Source organism: Vombatus ursinus, unplaced genomic scaffold (assembly GCF_900497805.2).
Source record: "Vombatus ursinus unplaced genomic scaffold, bare-nosed wombat genome assembly UNPS02014812.1, whole genome shotgun sequence".
NCBI lineage: Eukaryota > Metazoa > Chordata > Mammalia > Diprotodontia > Vombatidae > Vombatus > Vombatus ursinus.
Window position 1 is genome coordinate 30,075,222 of NW_020954590.1, and position 22,764 is coordinate 30,097,985.

A 22,764-nucleotide genomic window follows, 5' to 3' on the forward strand; every position below is an offset into this window, starting at 1 on the left:
CACACACACACACACACACACACACACACACACACACACACACACACCCCACCCTGCGAGCAGCAGCTAGGTGGCACAGTGGATAAAGCACAGACTTAACAGTTTTAGAAAGACATGAGTTCAAATCCTATCTTAGATACTTAAGTCACTTAATCTCTCTGTGCCTCAATCTCTTCATATGTAAAATAGGGATAATAGCATTTACCTCAGAGAGCTCAAATGAGATCAAATGTACACTATGTAAATGCTAGCTATTATACACACATATCTTATGATGGTATTTTTAAAAAGTGTTTTGGAGAGTACCACATAAAAACATAATTTTTTTTTACTTTGTCTCAAACTTTAAATGCTGTAAAAATTAGTTGTTATTTACATATTTCCAGAGAAAATGATTATAATGCTACATATACCATATTTACTGACCTCTCTGAATGTTGAAGGATGTCTTAAACCTAATGTTAGTTAGGCATGACCTATTTTTTGGTACCAAAGATTTTTATTAATTTCAATGGGAATTAGCAGAACAAAATCAATTGTAGAGAAAGTTACCTAATAGAGGGATACTATTCTATTTATTATTCCCAACCCCCCAAGGCCATATTTAATATAATCAAAATCTGTGAACTTAGGAAGCATCTTTTAGCTAAACTAATACCTATAATACTCTCATGAAAACAGATAGAAAATTGCTTATGTAGCCAAGACCAATCACTTTTTAATACAACTTGAGTTACAAAAACTTGCAAAACCCAGCTTCTTAAATTTAATGTCTTTCCACAAAATTAAATACACTGGCACAATAAAATCTCATTAATTTGTATTCTGTTAATTTGAAATTTGAGATAAATTTGATTTGTTCTGGGCTGAAGTTAAGTCTTTGTATTTTTTCTTTTTTTTCTTTCTTTTTCTTTAAGGCAATTGGGGTTAAGTGACTTGCCCAGGGTCACACAGCTAGTGTCAAGCGTTTGGTCTGAGGCCGGATTTGAACTCAGGTCCTCCTGACTTCAGGGCCCGTGCTCTATCCACTGCGCCACCTAGCTGCCCCAGTCTTTGTATTTTCTATAAAGGCTACTACTAGCTATTATAAAGAACAAGCTACCTAAACAACTTCAAAAGAAACAGAAGCCTTTAACATATTGCTATATATTCTTCATTATAAGACTAATTTTATTCATGTACACAAAGAAAGCTACTTGGAGTTTATCAAAAGTTTGTTTCAATTATCCTATAGTTAAGTTTAACTCAATTTTGTGATTTTTAAAAAAAGTTACATGATTGACATACAGAAATGATATTTGGGATGTGTTTCTTAATGGGAGATGACATCTAAGCAGCTTAATGCTTTTTAACAAATATCTTGATAACTTGATTGCAGAAATATAGGACCACAGCACGGCTAGATCAAGTGAAGGTTTTTAAAGGATGGCAGAAAGATGGATATATTTGTATAGCGGGGAAGTTGCCAGTAGACAAAGGAGACATTGAAGACTGGGGAGGGAGGGATGATTATGACAGCAATTTGCTGGAGAAGATGGGAAAGAATGGGTCAAAGAGCATGCTGAGGAGTTTGCCTTGGAAAGAGAATGGCCACCACTGTGTGTGAGACGGGTAAAAAAGGAGATATTGGGGGCACACATCTGAATGATGTGAGATGATAAAAGGGAAGAAGGTAGTCTCAGTAAATGGTGTTGGTATTGGCCAGAGAAGATTGCCTCTTTTTCAGAGACACTGGAGTAAAAGAGGAGAGAGAAAACAGAGTACGTCAAGGAGTTTTGAAATGTAGAGAAGGGGAAAAGAGGGTATTGGCCAATGATCTCAATTTTTTAAGTATGAGACAAGATCCTCAGCTGAGAGAATAGGGTAAGGCAGTGGTGTGGGAACCTTGGAGAGAAATTTTGAGCAGACATTATGGGGAGTGCACTAGAGAATCAATTCATCAATACTTATGTTGATGGTCTGAATGACAATTCCCACCTCTATGTCTCCAGCTTTAGTTTTCCCTTTTAGCTAACAGATGATAAAAGAATGAGAGGAGGATTCTGAAATCTAGTACAACATAGACTACAAGAAACATCTCTAAAAATTTAAAACAGAAAATTTTAAATCCTAGGATGTACTTTAGGATTTGGAAAATATAATATATGCTGGTATAAATACATTCTAACACAATGACGAGAACACATAATGGTCACTCAAATCCTTTAGAATGGTAAATTGATTTTTAAAAATAGTATGATTCTCCCTCCAATGCTTAATTACCAGTTTCTCTGTGTACACACCCCTCCTCCCCCTTCTTAAAGTTCATATATGAGAGTAAGAACATGAACTAGCCCTCTAAAATAGTTCTTAACTTTTGTATCATGGACCTCATGGACTCATTTGGCAGACTGGTGAAGCCTACGGACCCTTTCTCAGAATGTTTTTAAATACGTAAAATAAAATACACGGGATTTAAAAAAACCAATTATACTGAAATGCAGTCACAAAAATTTTTTTTTTAAAAGTTCATGGACTCAATGTTAAGAATCCTGGCTACAGGACCCTTCCTGACTTTTTCTTTATAGAATTTGATAACTTATAATTATACAAAATATATCACGAACATAATTTACAATATTGGTTCAAACTCTTATAGTTGTTACTCATTAAGGATGTGCCTAGATTCACAAACTTAAGTAATAGTTTTACTGTAATATAAGAAAACTTGTAATTTAATGGGACCCCCCTCCCCACCTCCGGCAGTTAGTTCTTGACACTTAGCAGGGAGTCAGAGGCTCAGGGAACCTCTTTGCCACCATCTTTTATTTGTTTTTATCCACCTCAGCTTTTTTGTAGCTACCTGGACAGCTGCCTCTACCTGTGGGCACTGGAACAGGTTTTTGTAAAAGGGCTGTTTGTTGGACTCTGAAGCCCCAAGTGACCCACTGGACCTGATTTGGAATAGCACCCTGGGACTTCCACCAATTAAGCATAGTCCATTTCAAACATGTAAAACATTGAGAAAAGAGTTGCATTTATAATTAGGTGAGTGACCATTTAGATATGCCACTTATACAGATACTCTATTATTACTAAATCTGCTCTGAGAATCTAGCTATTGTTTAAAGATATGTGTCACTGAGACAGACGTCAATTAAAGTAACTTGAGTCAGACTAGAGACAAGTTGAATTATGAGATATACCACCATCAACTTTCCTAAAATTAGGGTTTATTGCTATAATAAATGTTCCATTATTTTGGCTATACAGGTGAAGGAAAACTCAGCATATAAAAGAGGATTTTAAGTACAATTCTGATATTTTTTATGCAGTATCAATTTTCATCTTTTGTAAGACCCAATCCGAATTATGGTGCCTAGAGTGTATTAACTCCCAGGGCAATCTCCCTTCTTTTTTGGCTTACTATATCTTCCTCTTCTCCAAACTTCTCACCTTCCACTAGGAGACTAATGTTCACAGACAGTTCTTCAAACTCCCAATTCCTCAGCCTCCTTAAATCCAATTACCTATACACCATTCTATTTCAGTCACACAAATATGGTCAAACACTTGATTCCACCATTACTGAGAAGCGTTCCACTTCCCTAATTAGAAATTTACACTGCTTTATCTCAACACAATTTCATATCATTCCACCTCTCCCTGTGTCTCACTTCTTCTAAACCTATTCTTTGCTCTCACTGAAAAATCAAATCCCTCTCCCTTCTCCCCAGTACGTTCTCAGTCTGTTACCCTCATTCTGAATTCATTTTTTTTACCTCTCCAACCTCAACCCAATTTAATGCTACCCCACCCTCTTACCTCTTAATCCTAGCCCCATGTCCTATCACTGCTCATCTCTTACTAAACTTGATTATTCCAGCCCTTGATTATTCCAATCACCTGATTCCTCTATTCGTAAGCACAACCTGAACACAACTGGCAGTCTCATAACTGTGCTGATGAGGTTCTTTACAAAATTAAGCAATCTAACTTCAACTCTATCCTCACTGAATCAAGGTAGTCTTTTCATTGGTATCTAATCCCTAATTGATACCCTATCTCACTCCCCACAAAACCTACTCCAAACCTTTTCTTCCCTCCTTAAATCTCCCATACCTCCCTGTCCACCCTCCCCTCAGGTGAGGACCTTGACTCCTATCTTACTGGAAAAAACAAACAAACAAACAAAAAAAACAAAACAAAACTAAGGCCATTTGCTGTGAACTCCTCTTTTCCCATTCTCTTTATCTCCATAGCCTTTGACTTCCTTTCTTTCCCCTTAGTCTAACAGTCTCCATGGCAAGACCAACCCCCTCTACAGTGCAACTGGACTCCATCCCTTTTTATTTTCTCCAGTAGATTTCATCCTCAATAGTCATCCTCCTTGCTCAAAGTCTTCAACTTCTCCCTATCAACTACTTTAAAATATGTCCAGGTCTTCCTTTGCCTTAAAAATAAACAAAAAAACTCTCTCAAACTTTCACTGGACTCATTCTCCCACTGCCCCATCTCCATCCTATATTCCCCTTTCCCTTTTAAAACAAAATCCTAGAAAAAGCTATCTATGCTCACTGCTTTCACTTCTCCTTCATTAACTTCTCAACCATAGTTTCTGACCTCATTCTACTGAAATTGCTCTCTCCCCAAAGTTACCAAATCTGATATACTTTTTTCATCTTCATCCTTGACCACTCTGTTGCATCTGACACTTTTGACCACCCTGTCTCCTGGATACTCTCACCTTTCTGGGTTCTTAAAATACTACTCTCTTCTGGTTTTCTTACTACTTATCTAGCCTCTCTTTAGTTGCCTTTGCTGGTTCATCATCCAAGTCACACTAAGTGTGGATGGTTCTCCAAGGTATTCTCCTATGCTCTCCACTCTTTCCCCTACACTCACAGTATACTGAGCTTCGATCTCATGTCACCAACTGTTTACTGGACATTTCAAACTTCAATGTCCTGAAGATATCTTAAACTCAATGTATACAAAAAAACCCCCATTATCTTCCTCCTTTGTTAAATCCTCACCTCTTCTCAGCCTATTTACGTCAAAGGCATCATCACCTTTTCACTCTCCCAGGTTTATAACCTTGCTCTCCTGGACTCCTCACTGCCCCATAGATCCAAATTCAATCAGCTGCCAAATCTTAATGTGTCTATCTCCACAATATCTCTCATATCCAACTTCTCTCCACTAAACCATCTTGGTTTAGGTCCTCATCATATCTACATTAGATTATTTCAACAGCCCCCAATTGGTCTCCCTACCTTAAGTCTCTCACAATTCCAATCTATCCTACATACTGCAGCAAAAGTAATTTTTCTTCAGTGCAGATCTGACCATGTGACTCTCCTACATAATCAACTGTAGTGACACCCTACTGCTTCTAGAATAAAATATAAACTGTTTAGCTTTTAAAGCCTTTTGCAACCTGAACCTAACCTACACTTCCAGCCTCACTGTATATGGCTCCTAGTCCTGTACTCTGTGATTCAAATAAAAAGGCCTTTTCTGTTCACGTATGAGCCTTCACACCTTTGCACTGGCCATCTCTTCCCATACTTGAAACATACTCTGTCCTTACCTCCACCTCAAAGAATGTCTTTTTTTCCTTTAAGTAGATCAAGCACCCTGTTCTGTATGAAACTTTTCCTGATTCTTCCACTCACCCCAATTGCTAGTGCCCTCATTCCAAATTACTTGTATTTAACGTTTTATATTTATCCATTTTGTATTTATGCTGTATGTATTTATAGTTGTATTTGTCCTTCCCATTAAAATGTAAGTTCCTTGAGAGTAGGGAATTGTTTCATTCTTAGGGCTTGTATCCCCAAAGCCTAGCACAGTGTTTGGCACACTGTATGTGCTTAAAAAAATCTGATCAATAACAGTATTAATTTTCTACTTAGAATCATGTAATTTTAAGAGATGTAAGGGATCTTATCCGCCCTACTCAAATAAGAATTCTGTCCACAATATCCTTAACACACGGTCATCAGTGATAGGGAATTAACTGGGCATACTAAACTGGATGCAGTAACCAGCATGTGATCAGGATATAGGGACTACCCTCCTGTGCTCCTGACGCTCAACTTCTATTACCATAGCTTATGATCCAGTTTGCCCTTTGGAGAACAAATGACACTTTGTATTATACAGCTTAAACTTGTAGGCTATTAAAACCTCTACATCTCTTTTCACATAAAATTCAGTTTAGCCATGTCTCCCCTCATCTTCTATTTGTATAATTAATTTTTTGAACTTAAGTGCAATGCTTTTACATACTTGAACAGATCTGTAATTATTATTATTATTATTGTTATTTTTTAGGCAATTGGGGTTAAGTGACTTGCCCAGGGTCACACATCTAATAAGTGTCAAATGTTTGGTCTGAGGCCAGATTTGAACTCAGGTCCTCCCTGACTTCAGGGCTGATGCTCTATCCACTATGTCACCTAGCTGCCCCTGTATCTGTAATTATTAATACAAATGTTCTTTCAAAGAAACAAGTCCTGTGACCTGAACAGCAAATATTTTCTGTGAAAAACTACCACTACAATAAAATATGGAAAATCGTAATATTCTGTTTTTTTGTGCACAAATCTTTCAGGCTAGTCTAGGAACAATATGGCTATTGTACTTATTTGTTATTTTTTTTCCCCAATGTGACATAATAATACAGCACTTACCCTGCTTTCTTCTAGGCTATCAAATGGACCTGGTGGATCATCCAGACAAAGAAATTCTCTCACTGCAAGGCTTTTCAAAGAAAAAGAAAAACCTATCAGATTGAGTATACCAAAATTCATACAAGATAGAAAAATGGACTTTGTAGCAAACATTTTATATATGTACATGCATGTATACACACACACACACACTCAAAGTATTACGACACAATGCCATTTGTTTGTTTATTTATTACAGGTCATTAAGACATACCCCTAAAAGCAAACAGCCTTACATATGGTCTAACTTAATGGTTTCACATAACCATATCTAGCAAAAATATGAAAACCTTCCAACTTCAACCACACACACACAGAACTTCTTGGTGAGCACAATACACATTATCTGTTAAGTATGTTTGAGAGTCATCTGCATTTTGTATCTTATCCTCCTATAAACTCCACATCTGCAGGGATTATCCTCTTCATTTAAACTCTGTATCTTTCCTAGTGCCTAGCACAATAATCTATACAGAGATGCTTGTTGAGTTAAGGACTATACAACATTGGTCCAGACCTGTGGTTTTACTGAATAGGCAGCTCCTAATAAAGAAACACCCTCAATGAGTCTGCAACTGTCCTGCAATTTATAGTCTAAAAGGAAGTGGCCTAAAGCAGGGAGAGGGTAAATGACTTGCCCAGGGAAACAATTAGAAGCTAGATTTGAACCCAGTTATACTGATTCTGAGGTTGACTCTATCCACTAGGCCATGATGCACTTCTACCTCAACAGTCCTCCATGTGCCCCATACTTTCATTTTCCAACTTCCTGATCTCTCCACTTTTGTACCAATCACCGCTCAGTTATAACTTAAATGTTACTGAGGCCCCCACAGTGGCACCCATGTAAGTGCCATTCGCAAATTTCTCACCCTCCTCTCTCAGAATACCTCTGCCTATGGTAGGTTTCTTTTAGAAGGTGGGCTATGGCTCCTGGGAAGCTCCCCTCTTTTCATTTAGGGTAGGACAGAGTGAGGACACTCCAGGTGGGACAACAACAAACATGGAGAGACTGCAGTATGCTTGGCAGGGCTTACTACATTATCTTTCTCCCTAAGCCCACCCCTACTCTGAATGTCTATATTTCTGATGAGGGCAAACACAACGCTTTTAGTCATTCAGGTTCCTAATCTTGGTATGACCTTTGATAGCTCTCTCTTGTTCATTCCACGTATCTAATTAGAGTACCTGCAAAACACTGTACTTCATTCTTTACGTATCTCTTACTTTTGTCCACTTCTCTTTACTCATACAGCCACCTTGTTTAGGACCTAGTTAGTTCTTGTCTGTACACCTATAATAGCCTTCTAATTGATCTCCATGCCTCAATTATCTCCCCACTCCAATCCATCCTCCACATAAATCTGAGACTGTATTATTCACCTACTCAATAAACCCCAGCTGTTCTTACTGACTCTAGGATTAAAATGTTACTTCATTTTTATTTTTGTGTTTATGTTTTATAATCATCAGCACAGAGTACATTTATATAATTTATAAATATATACTTAGTGGGAATATGCTTAAAATTTAAAAATTTTTTCCACTGAGACTGTGATAAAAAATATTTGGTGACCACTGCCCTAGATGAGTATCAAATATCCTAGGTTGTAAAAAAGTTGCTGATCATCATTGGCACAAGTTTCCTGCACCAATGAAATCGCAGCTCCAGTTTTAAAAAAGGTTCAAATATGATCCTAAAGAATTATGTGAAATCAAATAATATCTTCTCTTTTATTACATTATTTAGAATTTCCATTTTCATTTTTTATTAGTAGCTAATTGGAAAATAGGTATTAACTGTTCATCATTAAGTTTTTGTTCTCAAAAAGAATAGTTAATGATCAATTTTAATGAAATTTAAATCCATGAGAACTGTTATTTTAAAAGGAATACGGCAACTGATACTTCATTAATAGGTAAGAACTACCTCTGGCAAGTCACTTACCATTTGCTTCAGTTTCCTTGTCTGTAAGATGGAAATAATATTTGTAGTGGCTACCTCACATAGTTGTTGAGGCTCTAATGGTAATATGTTTTCCTACAAGATAGTCGGCTATAGATGCCAGCAAACATCACTACTTCAAAACTTAAACAGATCTACCACCTTTTATTGATGTAAGTACTCCTCTGTATTAGTGAAGATAATACCACACCTATGGTCTTTGAAGGACTGTTTCACTTTTTTTTTTTTTGGGTAATCTCAGGGCCTGGCAAAGAGTAGCTATTTATAAATGCTTACTGATATGACTGTGTGACTCTTGTCCATGTTTTTACATAGATCCTCAACAAATAAGTTTCCCTGTCCCTAACATTATTAGTGTTCCCTGCACTTAAAGACTGGAATCCACTCCAAACTGGTGTAACCTGAACTCTAACTGATGGGGGCAAATAAGGTTTATTGTTTGTTACCAAATCAATGAGCAAAAAAATCCTATTGTGTAATATTGTTCTTAGTTCATAGCTGCTTTTGTAGTCTCATGTGACAATTATAGTCAGAAGTAACATCTTATGTCTACCGTAGATATTTTTCCCAGTTCTTTCAGGGTACTACCGCTATTCTGATCACTCAGGCCTAATACCCATCTTCCTTTAATTCCTGTATCAAATAACCAAATTCTGTCCATTTCTTTCTTTGAAAGCTTTCTCCTGACATTCTAACACCAATCTAGCCCAAACTCTCATGACTGCACCTTTCGAGAGGTAGGAGGGTTCAGACCAATGATTTTATTAATGTCGGGAATTCCTTGATAAAGGCCTCCTGTGACACTATGCCAGCACTCCATTTCTGTTTCTATGCCTTAAATGGTCATCTTCCTCATTTTCACCACTTGGAATCTTCTGTCTTAAAGACTTGGCTCAAGCACTACCTGCATGAAGCTGTTCTTGGTCACCACAGATGTTAGCACCTTCTTCTCCAAGGCCACCTTGAGTTTCTTTTGTATGTACTTTGTCCATACTTATACATAAACATGCTGTCTTCCATGTTAGACTGTAAACTCTTTGAGGACCAGGACTACTTTCTCAATTTTTTTGTATCTTCAGAAGTTATCATAGTGCCTGGTACATTGTAAATACTTTAATACATTTTAAATTAGGGATCAGAAGCTAAGAAACCATATATAATTCTCTTCATTTCTAAATCCTCACTACTGCATTGCTATTTTCCATTTTTATACTTATTAACTCTACCTCAAGATTTTACCTATAGTGTTCGGCTTACAGCAACATTAAGTATGATTAACTTCACTGAAACTCCCAGAGAAAACAAAAAAACCTAATGATGTGCTCTCAGATAGGCATGTGCCTTACTTTTGCAGTTTGTATTATCTATTGTACTTACAACTAAGTTCCTTTCGTTTAGGATTTTTATTAAAATACTGAAGCAAAGTCTCTACGGACAACAGTAGTCCAAGTTTCTATTTAGAATTTACATGTCAAAAATACATTACATAGTAAACTATCAACTATCTAGAACTGTATTTTTGCTTTCCGATTTTCTAGTATTCATAAGGAAAACACTAAATAAATTCATTCCTTGAAAGAAGGAAGGCAATTCCTTATCACTGACATAAACAGTGATTACACTTGGCTACTGGAATTCTATACTATTTTTCTTAATCTTTGAAAATTCCTTGATTTAGATTTTTAATTATTTTGGGATATTAGAATATTTCTAATAAATTTTATTTCTTTAAGAAGTTACATACCAGTTAGCAATATCTTTGTGAGCTACTAAATTCTGTAGGAATGCCTGAAGTCCCAACTGTCTATCTTCTAAGAAATCGGCATTGTAATTATCCTTGAACCAGCGTTTTGGTGGAAGAGCCAGTCGAAAGCCTGGAAACATTTCTTTTAACTGGAAAAAAAAGATTATAATCCAGCAAAAAAGGAGTTAAGAAAATATTGAATATAACTTTAAAAAGTGAGCAACAAATGTGGACTAATCCATGACATATTGCGAAATATGCTCAATTACAGAATTAAAGATTACAAAGTCCTTTGTTATTCCTAGATAATAAAATAGTCACAATGTAATTAATGGTTTAAGCTAGTAAAAACTTCATAGTGAAAAATTCTTGAAAGTAAAATAAAAAAAGTGACAGGACATAAAGATGTCAATATATAATGTAAGAAAGTTTCATTAAGCAGCAAGATACAGTGAAAAGAGTACTAGTTCTGGAGTGAGAGAACATGGGAATTCAAATCTCACCACTGATGATGTATAAAATGGGAAAAATCACTTAAGCTTCCCAGGCCTTGATTTCCATATCTGTAAATTGAGAGGATGAAGTAGGTGGTCTCTATGGTCGCTTCCAATTTTAAAGCTATGAACTCTTGAAAAAGGCTAAATTTTGTGTATTAGATATATGTGACTTATTGTGTCATTTTCTGTCAATACTCCGATACTCATCATATTCCCAAATTTTCTTTCTAAATGGACTTCTATTTTGATCACACATGTTGAACAAATGTGTGAGGAAAGCACACATTTATATAAGCTCCCATAATAAATTATAAACTATAGTCACAAAATAATGGAAGGAAATAAGGATTAGTTTTATTTACTTCAGTGCTAAAAAATTTAAATATGCTGATATTTTAGATTAAGTATAGAATTTATAACTTCCTTTCCTCTAAACTTCTCTATGCTGACCTCCTGCTCCTCTAAAGTCTGTCACTCCACCCTATCCTGTTTTGTTTTTTTCCACTTCATTTGTTATCTCTTATTATGTTAATGAGCTATTTCTGCAACATAAAGTAAGTTTACAGGAGGTAAGAACCATGTCTTACATATGTTCTTTATCTTTTAAAGGGGCTAGCAGAGTATTTGAGCACGTGAACTAAGAAAAACTTAATTTTTTAAACAGAAGAACAAAAAAAGGTTTTAACCCATGGCCAGCAGAACCAAGACAGAATTCCCCTCTTTATAAGTTATATGGGGCTCTTTAAAGTCCCTAGCAGCTAAAATATGCTATAATATAATAATATATAGTTGAAAAATTTCTTATTATTTATCTAGATGGTAATATGAATATTGTATGTCTATGGTAGGGAAGCAAGTAGTTTTTACTGTTTTAAGTCATACTAATATCTTTTTTCAAATAGCTTCAAAATTCTTTTGAAACCTGAATTTGCTTAGGATTAAAGGTACACTGACAGTGAAGATGAACTTAGTTGGATAGAGATAAAGGGCTAAACATTTAATACTGTGTAAGCCATAAAAAGGAAATGGACAATAAACATGAAAAGATTAAAGAGCTTTCAACTGAGCCTGTTTTATCATGTTATGACTCAATAAAATTACTGTTAACTACATAAGAAAGCTCAGGATTAAAACTTCAATTCTATATCAGATTTCTAATAATGAAACAAATTACTTTGTTCCTCGTCAATAAAAAACCTCCAACAGGACAAAATTCTAGCTCCATAACTTAACCGTCTTTTAAATGCTACTGAAACTCAGAAATGTAATGAAATTTCATATAGAACAGATGTTGTTCCAGAAACACTGAACATTTCCTTGAGGACACACCTTATTTAGTTTAATACCAATGTTAAAATACATCCAGAAAGGAATGGTAAGAAAAGACATTGCATCTAAGTCAGAGTGCTTCAGGTGTTCTAACATAATCTGGTATTCAAAACTATATCTCTTCTCTTAGATTTTGAAGGAGATAGAAGTATTCGTCTGAAATAAGAAATAGTCAATGATAAAGATTTTCCTGGTAACTAAAACATAACTGCAGGTTGTTTTAAGTGACCCAGAAGTTTGGTTGATAAGTATTTTTCTCATACCTTAAAAAACAACTTCCAAGTAATTTTAAGTGTATCAGGGAGTGAGTGAAGAGAATTGGATTGGGAAATAAAAATATTTTTGACCAAATACAGATTCGTGTATATGAACTAAGGCATTAAGGGCTGCTTTCAGCTGCTAAGGTTACCTACAAGATTCCAATTGGTGGGAAAATTTTTCAGGATTACAGTCTCCATTAGTGCTCAATACTGAATTGCACACTGAACATAACAGAGAAAAAAGCCAGTTGCTATTCAAATTGGACTTACATTAGTGTTATTTTGGACAATTCTAGGATGCCTCTAGTGTCTTAAAATTTTAGTGAAAATGAAGTGGCGCTAAACTAACAACCAGTGGGACCATAAAGAGAAGCAAAAATACTAAATATTTTATTATAAAGACAAAAAGGTGCTTCTGCATAATTTGACTGCAGACAACATTTGTTTTCCACAGCAAAGGGCTCACTTGGATTTATTAAAAAGAAATGTAAAAGTAAACTAAAGAATCGACTGCAAGACAATTCACATGAAAAGTTAAAAGCTAGTTTCAGGAGACACAGCAGATCAAATTACTTACTTTGTCATTCAGCCTAGAGAAATCCGTGTATCTTCTGAAAACTACCCAGCTTTCTTCTGGGCTTTTTCTTATTAGCACTTTATATACCTGTACATAAAATAGCATGAAAAGTATGAAATTTCCAAGTACAAATTTAGTGAAAGGATATATTTTAAAAGCATAAAATGTCAAAGCTAAGGTTTAGTTGTCAAAATTAATAGAAAATTTTGGTACACAACACTGAGGAGGAAATGTGAATACTGGTCCCAGATCTGAAACTAACTATGTAGCTTCAAGAAAAATCACTAGTTTCCATATAAAGTACTGGAGGAAATAGTCTACTACTTCTAAAGTTGTTTGACACTATGAATGCATTATTTATATGTCAGCCATTATTTAACTGCTTCAATGTTGCCTATAAGCTAATAAGGAAAATCTAAGATCAATTTAGCCCAAAATTGCTAATAATAATGAACTCTTTGGCTATGTGAATATTATTCTAAGTCAACAACATTTATAATTAATGGTAAAAAAAAAAAACAAAAACAAAAACCAAACCTAGGATTGCTTGGAGCAGCTGTGAAAGAAACAATATGATTTCAAAACTTTGCAAACACTAAAATTCAAAAATTTTTTCAATATTTAAAATAAACCTGGGGCCTGGGAAACAAAAAGGTATACTTACTAGATTAATGTTTTTGAATCTACAAAGCAGCAATCTATGCTACTCAGTAATAAAATGACTAATGCAAGGCAACATATTTCACCAAATATACAAAATAGAAATAAAATTTACAAACACAATTTCAGAAACTATTCCTATTTATAATAAAACTTTTTTAAACAAAAAAAAGCTGATTTTTAAAAAATAAGTACAGTATTTCTGAAAATTCTGTCCTCTAAACCTGCTGTCAAACACAGAATCTTTTATTTCTAGCTAATAATCTAGAGTCATCTTAGAATGACCCAAGAGGTTAGCCCTTTGTCTCTTCCCTTCCATCATGGAGCCCCTTTTTTTTCTTTTAAAACATAAATTTTTATTGCTACTTTTAGTTTTTACATCATCTAGATTTTCCCCTGTATCCTTTTTCCGTAAGTTATACCTTGTATCTTCTCCCCTCGCTGATATTTTTTAAAGGAAAAGAGAAATTAGAGAAAAAAATGAGCAAAACTAATCAATACATTAAAGAAAAATACTGACATAAGCAATGTTCAACACCCACGGACCTTCTACCTCTGCAACGGAATGGAGGGAGGTGTCTTTTTACATCTTTTTTTTGGAGTCATAACCTGTTGCTTATAATTTTGCCACATTAATTTTGATTACTGTGATTGTCTGTTTACAATATTTTCATTAACATAAATAGAAAGTATATTGTTTTGTATATATTATTTTCTTGGCTCTGAAAATGTAATTAAGAAATAATTAACAAAATAAATAAAAATACAATAAAACATAGGTAATCTGACATTCTAAAACTAAGTCAATATGTGGCCTGTAGGAATCCTTACTTACAGATTAGTGGCTTCCATTTCTATTTTTTGACACCACTGGTATAGACAGTTTTGTCACTCTGTTTAATTCCAAACTGCTTTTCAGAATGGCTGTGGTAAATCATAGCTCCACTACCAATGCATCATTATGCCTGTCTTACCACAATCCTTCCAACACTGGCTATTCCCCATATTTTGTCATGGAAGCCTTTTTCCTGGGCCACTCAACTTCTCTACCAAAAGGCAGACTGAGGAAGAAAAGTGAAAATACCAAGTCAGTTCATCTACTTAAGCAACACAGACCAAATTATTTGGACACCCTCTGGATCTCTAACAACTCTGAACTGTAGTTAAAATAGGAGCCAGGCAATGAGGGTTCTAGTTACAGATTTCCTTTATATTAATATTAAATATTTAAATAATTAAATATTAAAAACCACCAAAAAACACATGAAATAGATGAGGTTCTTAATAGAGTCTAGGTGACTCGCAGATGGTCATATAGTCAGAGGTGGGACTGGAATCCAGGTGTCTTCAGACTATAAGTCTATGACTCTTTCTACCATCCCACACTGCCTCTAAATCTGTGACTGTCCTATCAATTAAACTATGAGCTCCTTGGGGACAGGAATCAAGTATTAAAACTTTTCAACCCGTACAGCTGCTACAACAGTGGAGCAATGCTATGTACTATGAATGTTCAAAATATATTCACTAAAGAAAATCCTAATTGAAAGCATTTCTTAAACAGAAGGCAAGAGTTTGCCTGTAGTGATTTATGTCTTTTCATTTCTTTTGCATCTTCAAGTGTAGCACTATTATAATGGGATCTTCAGATTTTGAGCACTCAAATGTTTGAGCAGCAAAAGAGCCAAGAGTTGAACTTTTATTCCTTTTCAAGTAAATATTATTTATGTTTCTCAGAGCTATTTCAGGCTTTTAAATCAGTTCCCACAGTTCAATATTAGTTCTTTGCAGTAGTGTCAAAAATTTTTACTTTTCAGTTTTTCCTAGTTTTTTTTCTCTTCCTTGACAATGTCCTTTTTCAATTATTTATTTTCATATCTAACCCCAAGGCTTTACTGTAGTATCATACTCTACTCTACCGTTATGAATGAGTGGTGGGAAATGTTCTGTTGATTTGTATTATCTCTTTAAAATGTTTTGCATGAAAAGCCTGAATTTTTGTCAAGTACTTCAAGTAGGCTTGAGGGAAAAGGCTACAAGAGCTACATGTAGCATGCTTAACACAATGAGTTAGATCAAGAGTTTTTAACCTTTTATAGTGTTGTGGACACCTTTAGCAGTGTGGTAAAGCCTGCGAACCCCTTCCAGAATAATTTCAAGTGCATACAATAAAATATACACAATTACAAAGGAAATCAATTATTTTGAAATGCAGTTGGCAAAATATTAAAAAACTAAGTTCACAGACTTCAGGTTAAAATACTAAGTTAGATGATGCCACCAGTAAGGTGAGATCTATGACAGATACCCAATGTCTATTGGTTACAAGGGAGAGTCAAAATCAGAAACTGAAGTACGGGACAGAACCTCATTCTGGAGGCAAGGGGAAATGAGGTTAAACAATGAAGCCATGAGCATCATATTTTCCTAATAACAATCTTCATGAGTAAAAATATTGGGATATTATTTTACTAACTATTTCTACTTCCTCATCTCATCCTTTCACCTTTCATTTCACTTTTACCTGTAGCTTTTGGAATGATTTCATTTTAACATAAATATAAATCTAACAGAAGTCCTAAGCAAAAATCACCTAAGAGTGTAGAGAGGACCCTAGGTCAGGGGAGGGGAACCTGCAGACTCAAGGCCACATGTGGCCTTCCAGGTCCTTGGGTGTTGCCTTTTGACTGATTCCAAGGTTTACAGAACCAATCCTTTTATCAAGGGGATTTGTTCTGTTAAGTTTTGATTCAGTAAAAGGGCTGCACTTGAGGACCTAGGGGGTCACGTGTGGCCTTGAGACTGCAGGTTCCCCACCCCTGTTCCATTTCTTCTGCTCTTTGTAGTTTAACTCCTCAGAAAGAGCATTTATCATAGGTGCCTTCCCTTTCTTTCCTCTTACTCTTTTCTTAACTGTTTAAAATCCGACTTCTGATCTTATCATTCCACTCAAACTGCTCTCTTCAAAGTTACCAATGATCTTTTAGTGACCTTTTTCCTATCCTCATTCTCCTTGACTTCTTTGCAGCCTTGAGACTGCAGATTCCCAACTCCTGCTCTAGGTTCTTTCTAAGTAACCCTCTTTAGCCTAGAGTGATGGCAGCTAAGTGGTAGTAGGGATGGTAAAAATAAGACTTCGTTAGACTATGAACATTAATGTTGTTAATCAAAATATGAGATCTTTTTCCAAATGATCAACCAGTTGATGTACTACTGAGAAAATTAAATCATTCACCTAGAGGAAAGTCTCCAGCATACTGGGTGGAAGATTTGTGGAAAGGCAGAGATAAAAGTCACATAGGATGAGTAGCAGACAGATGGGTTGTGATTTTCATCAGAGGAAGTACATAAATGGATCTGATCAGTCAGTAAAGTATAAAATATTTTAAATTTAAATTACACTTAATTTCTCAAAATGTTCTCATCTTTATTATTTCATTTGGTCCTCACAACAATCATATGGAATAGGTAGGGTAGTCTGATAACACTGCATTTCTGCCTCCCCAAACAGAAAGTTCCTCAGTCAGATACCCTGCTGTATTGGTCTAAATTAACTTTTTGGTGGAACAACTCTAGAACACAAAAGGTGAAAGTTTCTTCTGTTATGCCTGAGGTACTTTTGTAGCCTTTTTCCTTCCCCTCCTCCCTTTCAACCTTGTTCCCACTTGATTTCACAACATCTTAGAAAGGCAGGGCAAGATTTCATTATATAAATGGAAAATAGCTAAACTATTTGGCCACATCAATTACAGTTAAAGAGATGGAACTAGAATGTATTTAGACAGTAAGTTCAGAGTTTTCTGAAGCGTGTGTGTGTGTGTGTTTTCAATCATTTTCAATTGTGTCTAACTCTTTATGACCCCATTTGAGGTTTTCTTGGCAAAGCTACTGGAGTGGTTTGACATTTTCTTCTCCTGCTCATTTTACAGATGAGAAACTGAGGCAAACTGAGTCAAATGACTTTCTCAGGGTCACTCAGCTAATAAGTGTCTAAGTCCTGTTTTGAACTCATGTTCTCCAGACTTTAGGGCCAGCACTCTATTTACTGTGCCACCTAGCTGCCATTAGTCATTTCTATTTCCTTTTCTTATCCTTTCGTTTCACTTTTACCTACAGTTTACAGTATGATTTCATTTTTATATAAATCTAAATCTAATAAAAGTTCTAATCAGAAACCACCCAATGGTATATAAAGGACCCTAGGTTCTAAGTTCTCTTTAGCTCCTTTAGTGATAGCAGCTGAGAAGTATTAGAGGTGGTAAAAATAACTTTTTTAGACTATTAACACTAATGTTTCTGAATTAGCTTATGATTATATTTGAGAATTAAAAGACTTTTGCTTTCCTCTAGACCAGAATTCTTAACCTTGGGTTAGGCTCATGGAGTCCATGATCTTGGTTGGAGGAAAAAAAATATCAACTCTATTTTCACTAACCTCTAATTGAAATTTAACACCTCCTTCAATTATGAATTAATGTAGGCAACAGACACTACTCTGAGAAGGGGTCAACAGGCTTCATCAGACTGCCAAAGGGGTCCATGACTTGGAAAAAAAAAGTCTTTTTCATAGCAAAACAGGATTAAGATCAACAGAGAGGAAGATTTCATGAATGGCAACTAGACCTTGCAGCAATGTCATTTTTGACATGCATGTAGCAAACCTAATACAGGTTAATACAGGCCTACATAACAAACTGTAAATCTATATAGTATAAATCTATCATTTATAATATATATATATTATTATCAACATATAGTGGATTAATCACAACTCTTATCCTAATAGCACTACTATTAGAACTTACTCAAACTTAATCCTATTCTATTTCATTCACTAACACAATCACTGATACCCATTAAAGGACAATGACCTGAGTAGATATTTATCAAATTGAGTAGAGATATCAAAATTATTCTCACACATATGACCAGAAAGAAGTGGGCTGACTATGTAGCAAAAGTGAGGCACAACAGATGAATACTGTAATCATGAAATATTACAAAAACCAGAAGAAAGCTTCTCGTATGCTGAGTGAATACTTTGCAAAGGATTTATGAAAAGGTAAGTTATTAGAAAGCAAGGAGAGGTTGTGATCTGTACCAAATGGACAAAACACCCACACTAGCAAAATTATGGATTTAATACATTCAGTGAAACCAAGGACAAAGAAAATCAACAATATCAATTCACATGCCCCTGTAGAAGGATACACACTATACTTATGGAAAATTCAATGAATATTTAATTTCCAAAAGCACATACAGCTGATTACAGCACCATTTCATAACTCATTTAAAGCACTGGGACAATTATTATCTTGAATCCACACCTGTAAATAACTTTATAATACTAGAAATGAAATGGGTAGTCAAATGAAAATATTTTTATGATTTTGGGATCTCAATATATTTTTTTCCTTTTTTTCTCTCAAGTATTCTTAATACTTACAGTAAATTTAGCCCTTTCTTCCATCACCTCATAACCCAATATAGTAGGTGTAGAGGGTCTTTCTTCCCAATTCATAGATTCTGTACTTTGTTCTTCATTTTCTACTGGCCTAGCAGAATATTCAATGGAAGATTCTATACCTGTAAATTTAGTCCTAATAAGGGGGCTGCTACAGATAGATGAATTGCTGTCCATTTGATCTGGCACTGCTGTCTTTTTGTAACCATCCACATTAGAATCTTCTGATTGGCCTTTGGAAGAATTTGAACTTGTTGAAATACTCCCAAAAGAAGAACTTCTTTGGCTTCTGTTTGTGGTAAAATTTGAAGAAGAATTTCCTACAGGAATAGGCACAGGGACATAAGGAGTTGCCATTCTCTTCAGCAATACTGCAGCAAATCTATCAACTTTTGCATCCAGTTAAAGAGAAAGTAATATAGATGCCATTGCTTTCTTCTAAAGAATTCAATGTCTAGAAATGAAACAAAATACATAATGGGTGAACACTAATTCGGAAAAGCCTGTATTTTCAGAAAAATAACACACATTGATTATTATAGCCAATTGTTTGATTAGGTATACCTTGTAAAACTCCTCCCTGCTTCTCCCAAAGACCTGAGGTTCATAGTGCTATATAAACTTAAGATCGTACTCATACATGCAAAAGCACAATTATTTCATAAATCAAAGTAAGTACAAATAACTTTCCCTTCTTCCACTCCCCGTGGGTGCATGTTGTCCTTGATACTTTTTCCCTTATTTACATAAAAAAACACAGAAATAAAGCAATATATACATTCCTAAATATGATAAACTCTTTTCATTGAGGTTCCCCCCCCCCCCACTGACTGCTTTGTACCAAACTGCTGGGACTCAATACATGGTCATTAATTATACTATCACCATTAATTTTTCCTCTCTTTAGTGCAGTTTTTACAGGTATCAGCAGACTCTCTAACAGGGAAAAAGTTAAACCCAAAAGTTTATCTTTCAATCTATGGAATAATAAAGTAATTAAGTAATCATGTGATTATATACCAAGGGATAGATAACACACATTAAACTACGCTGAGGCAAACTAGCGGCCTCAAACTAAGCAGGTCAATTCAACCAGCATTTATTAAGCGCCTACGGGGTGCGGGTCGTTCACCCAGCTCCGGAAATAAAGGCAAAATACAGTTCCTGCTCCCCAGCAACTTTCAGCCTAAGGGGGTGGTGGAGGTCTAACAATAGGTGGCATTTACAGAGCTTTAAAAAGTTTGCAAAACACTTTACACACGTTAATTCATTTTATCCTCAACTCCTCCTCAATCCAGACCCGCATCAAACACGCACACGTCCAACGCTACCTTCTCCATCTTCCAAGATCCGCCCACGGAGCTGCTGAATCACCCTAAGCAGCCGAGGTCCCACACGCCAAAGGCAAACACAAAACTCAACCCTCAAACAAACCGTGTTCGGAGGCCGAGCCATTACTTCTCCAGCTCAGGAAACTGAGGCAGGCGGGGTCCGGGAGTGGCCACGGCTCGGGGTGCCGTATGAGGGGAGGTGGGGTCGGACAAACGCCAGGCCACCAAACGCCGAAGCCAACACAGCAAAGCCCGGGCTGCCCCGGCCGCACCTCGGGGCAGGTGAACCCGGGCTGGGCGCTCGGCCGGCCGCAGGCAGGCGGGGGGAACGGGGCTGGAGACGGGGGGCGACGGAGCTCCGAGCAGGCACGACGACGCGAGCCCACCGAGGCCAGAGCAGGCTTCCGGGCGACGGCGCGAGCCCAGACCGCCCCGGCCCCACGCTCGGCGCCCCGGCTCCCCCACGTGGTGCCGAGCGCGGCGGGGACGGGGGGCTCGCGCGGCAACGGCCTAAGCCGCGGCCGGCGGCGGCGGCGGGGCGGGGGAACAGGTGCCGCGCTCCCCAGCCCCCCCCTCCTTCCCCGCTCCGTACCTCAAAGGGGCCACGACCGTTAAACGGCCTCCCGGGCGGCAGCAGCGGCGGCGCCAGAGCTCCGGCCTCACGTGACCCCCAGCCCGGCCCCCGCGCCGCTCGCGGGCTCGCGGGCTCCCGCTCTCTCGGGCCGCAGCAGCCCCCGGCCGGCTGCGCTAAGACGCCGGAGGGAGAGCCCTTGGAGCTCCGGCCGTCATTCGCCGCGGTGACGCTACGTTCGAGGGGCGGGTCGTGGCCTGAGAGAGAAACCGCTGGAGCTCTGTCTCCCGTGGGAGGAGCCTAACGTCTCACGACCCAACGTTTGTTTTTATGACCGAGAGCCTCAGGGATGCGAAAACTGCAACTCCCAAAACGCCGTTGTAGGCGACTGGAAGACTACAGTTCCCAAGATGCCCCGTGGCATCGCGGGATTCTCATTTGTGCCCGACCTGGGCAGGTTTAATGACTTTTGAGGAGGGAGGGGGATGTGGGGGATGGGTGTACAGTGACTTAAATGACTGGACCGCGGCACTCAGCAGGAGCTGCCCTTCACGCTCACAAGTCCACCCTGGCGGAAGGCATTCTGCTAGTTTGGAAGCAATGCTAAGCTTAAGTGATAGGCAAGGAAACCTCTTATGGTGGAAATCAAGACAGTGTGTGTTTGGGGCGGGGGGGACGTGAGAAATGTGGAGGGAGAATCAATAAGCTTTCGTGACCGAAGTGAGGCAGAAGAGAAGAGTCAAAGACAGCACCAAGGCTTTTCACGTGGGTGACTGTGATGGTGCCCTGAACAAAAAGAAGTCAAGAGGAGCAGATTGGGGGAAATTTAATAAGTTCTGTATTGGACAGGTTGAGTTTGAGGTGATAGGAGACATCCTGATGGAGATGCCCTATATTCATTCACTCTAAGAGGCAGTGGCAGAAGTGGAAAGAAATAGAATAGTTATGGTCATTTCAAAACATTAGCGCGCTCTCTCTCTCTCTCTTTCTCTCTTTCTTCCTTTCGGCACCTCATTGCTGTTTCATATGAAGTTTGCAGTTCTTTGAAATCTGTAGATCTAGCACAGCTCAAGCGAAGAATCCCAATGCCAACATTTATCAGCCATGTGACTGTAGGCAAGTCACTAAACTTTTCTGAGCGTGTTTCCTCATCTGTAAAATTGGAGTTAATAATATCTGTAGCATCTACCTCATCAGGCTGTTGTGAGCATCAAATGGGTTAATGTGTGTAAAGTGCTTTGCAAACCTTAAATGGGAGGTAGCTATTTAAGAAGGTGGTATCTGAGAATGTGGATTTCTGGATCAACGCTCAATTGATAGAAGTGACAAATTACTGGCCAGGGATGCAGTGCCTGTTGAAAGTGCCGATAAGAATGTACTTCCTTCTGGTCTTGCAAATCTATTCACAAGAGTGTTTAATTGAGAAGGAAGGAATATGGAGAAAATTGCCTACCTATAACCACCAAGCTAGATATCATAGAGAGTCATTACAATGTAGAAAGAAGAATAGCAGTAGAAATGCTTACAAATTCACAGGAGACAAAAATTCAAGAAGGAATCCATTCATAAAACCCAGAATTCACAAAATATGACCAAAAGGCAAAGTGAACTTGCATTTGAAGACACAAATTTAACTGCATGGGTAT

The 22,764-nt window shown here is 37.3% G+C and overlaps 1 protein-coding gene across 4 annotated transcripts in view; it reads right to left on the minus strand.

The window, feature by feature from the left end:
* The window catches only part of LOC114053705 (sorting nexin-16-like), a 32,187-nt gene extending 10,959 nt beyond the window's left edge, over nt 1-21,228 (minus strand). The window contains exons 1-5 of one of the 4 annotated variants that reach the window (XM_027876830.1): nt 21,140-21,228; nt 19,199-19,670; nt 13,090-13,176; nt 10,427-10,575; nt 6,678-6,747 (exon numbers count right to left, since the gene is read on the minus strand). In XM_027876830.1, coding sequence (XP_027732631.1) covers nt 6,678-6,747; nt 10,427-10,575; nt 13,090-13,176; nt 19,199-19,573 — 681 coding nt within the window. In that variant the 5' untranslated portion in view covers nt 19,574-19,670; nt 21,140-21,228. Of the gene's footprint in view, nt 1-6,677; nt 6,748-10,426; nt 10,576-13,089; nt 13,177-19,198; nt 19,671-20,477; nt 20,499-20,547; nt 20,828-21,139 lie in introns of those variants that run through there. The other 3 variants (XM_027876829.1, XM_027876828.1, XM_027876831.1) reach the window with 3 other exon arrangements.
* Between the last annotated feature and the right edge of the window lie 1,536 nt (nt 21,229-22,764).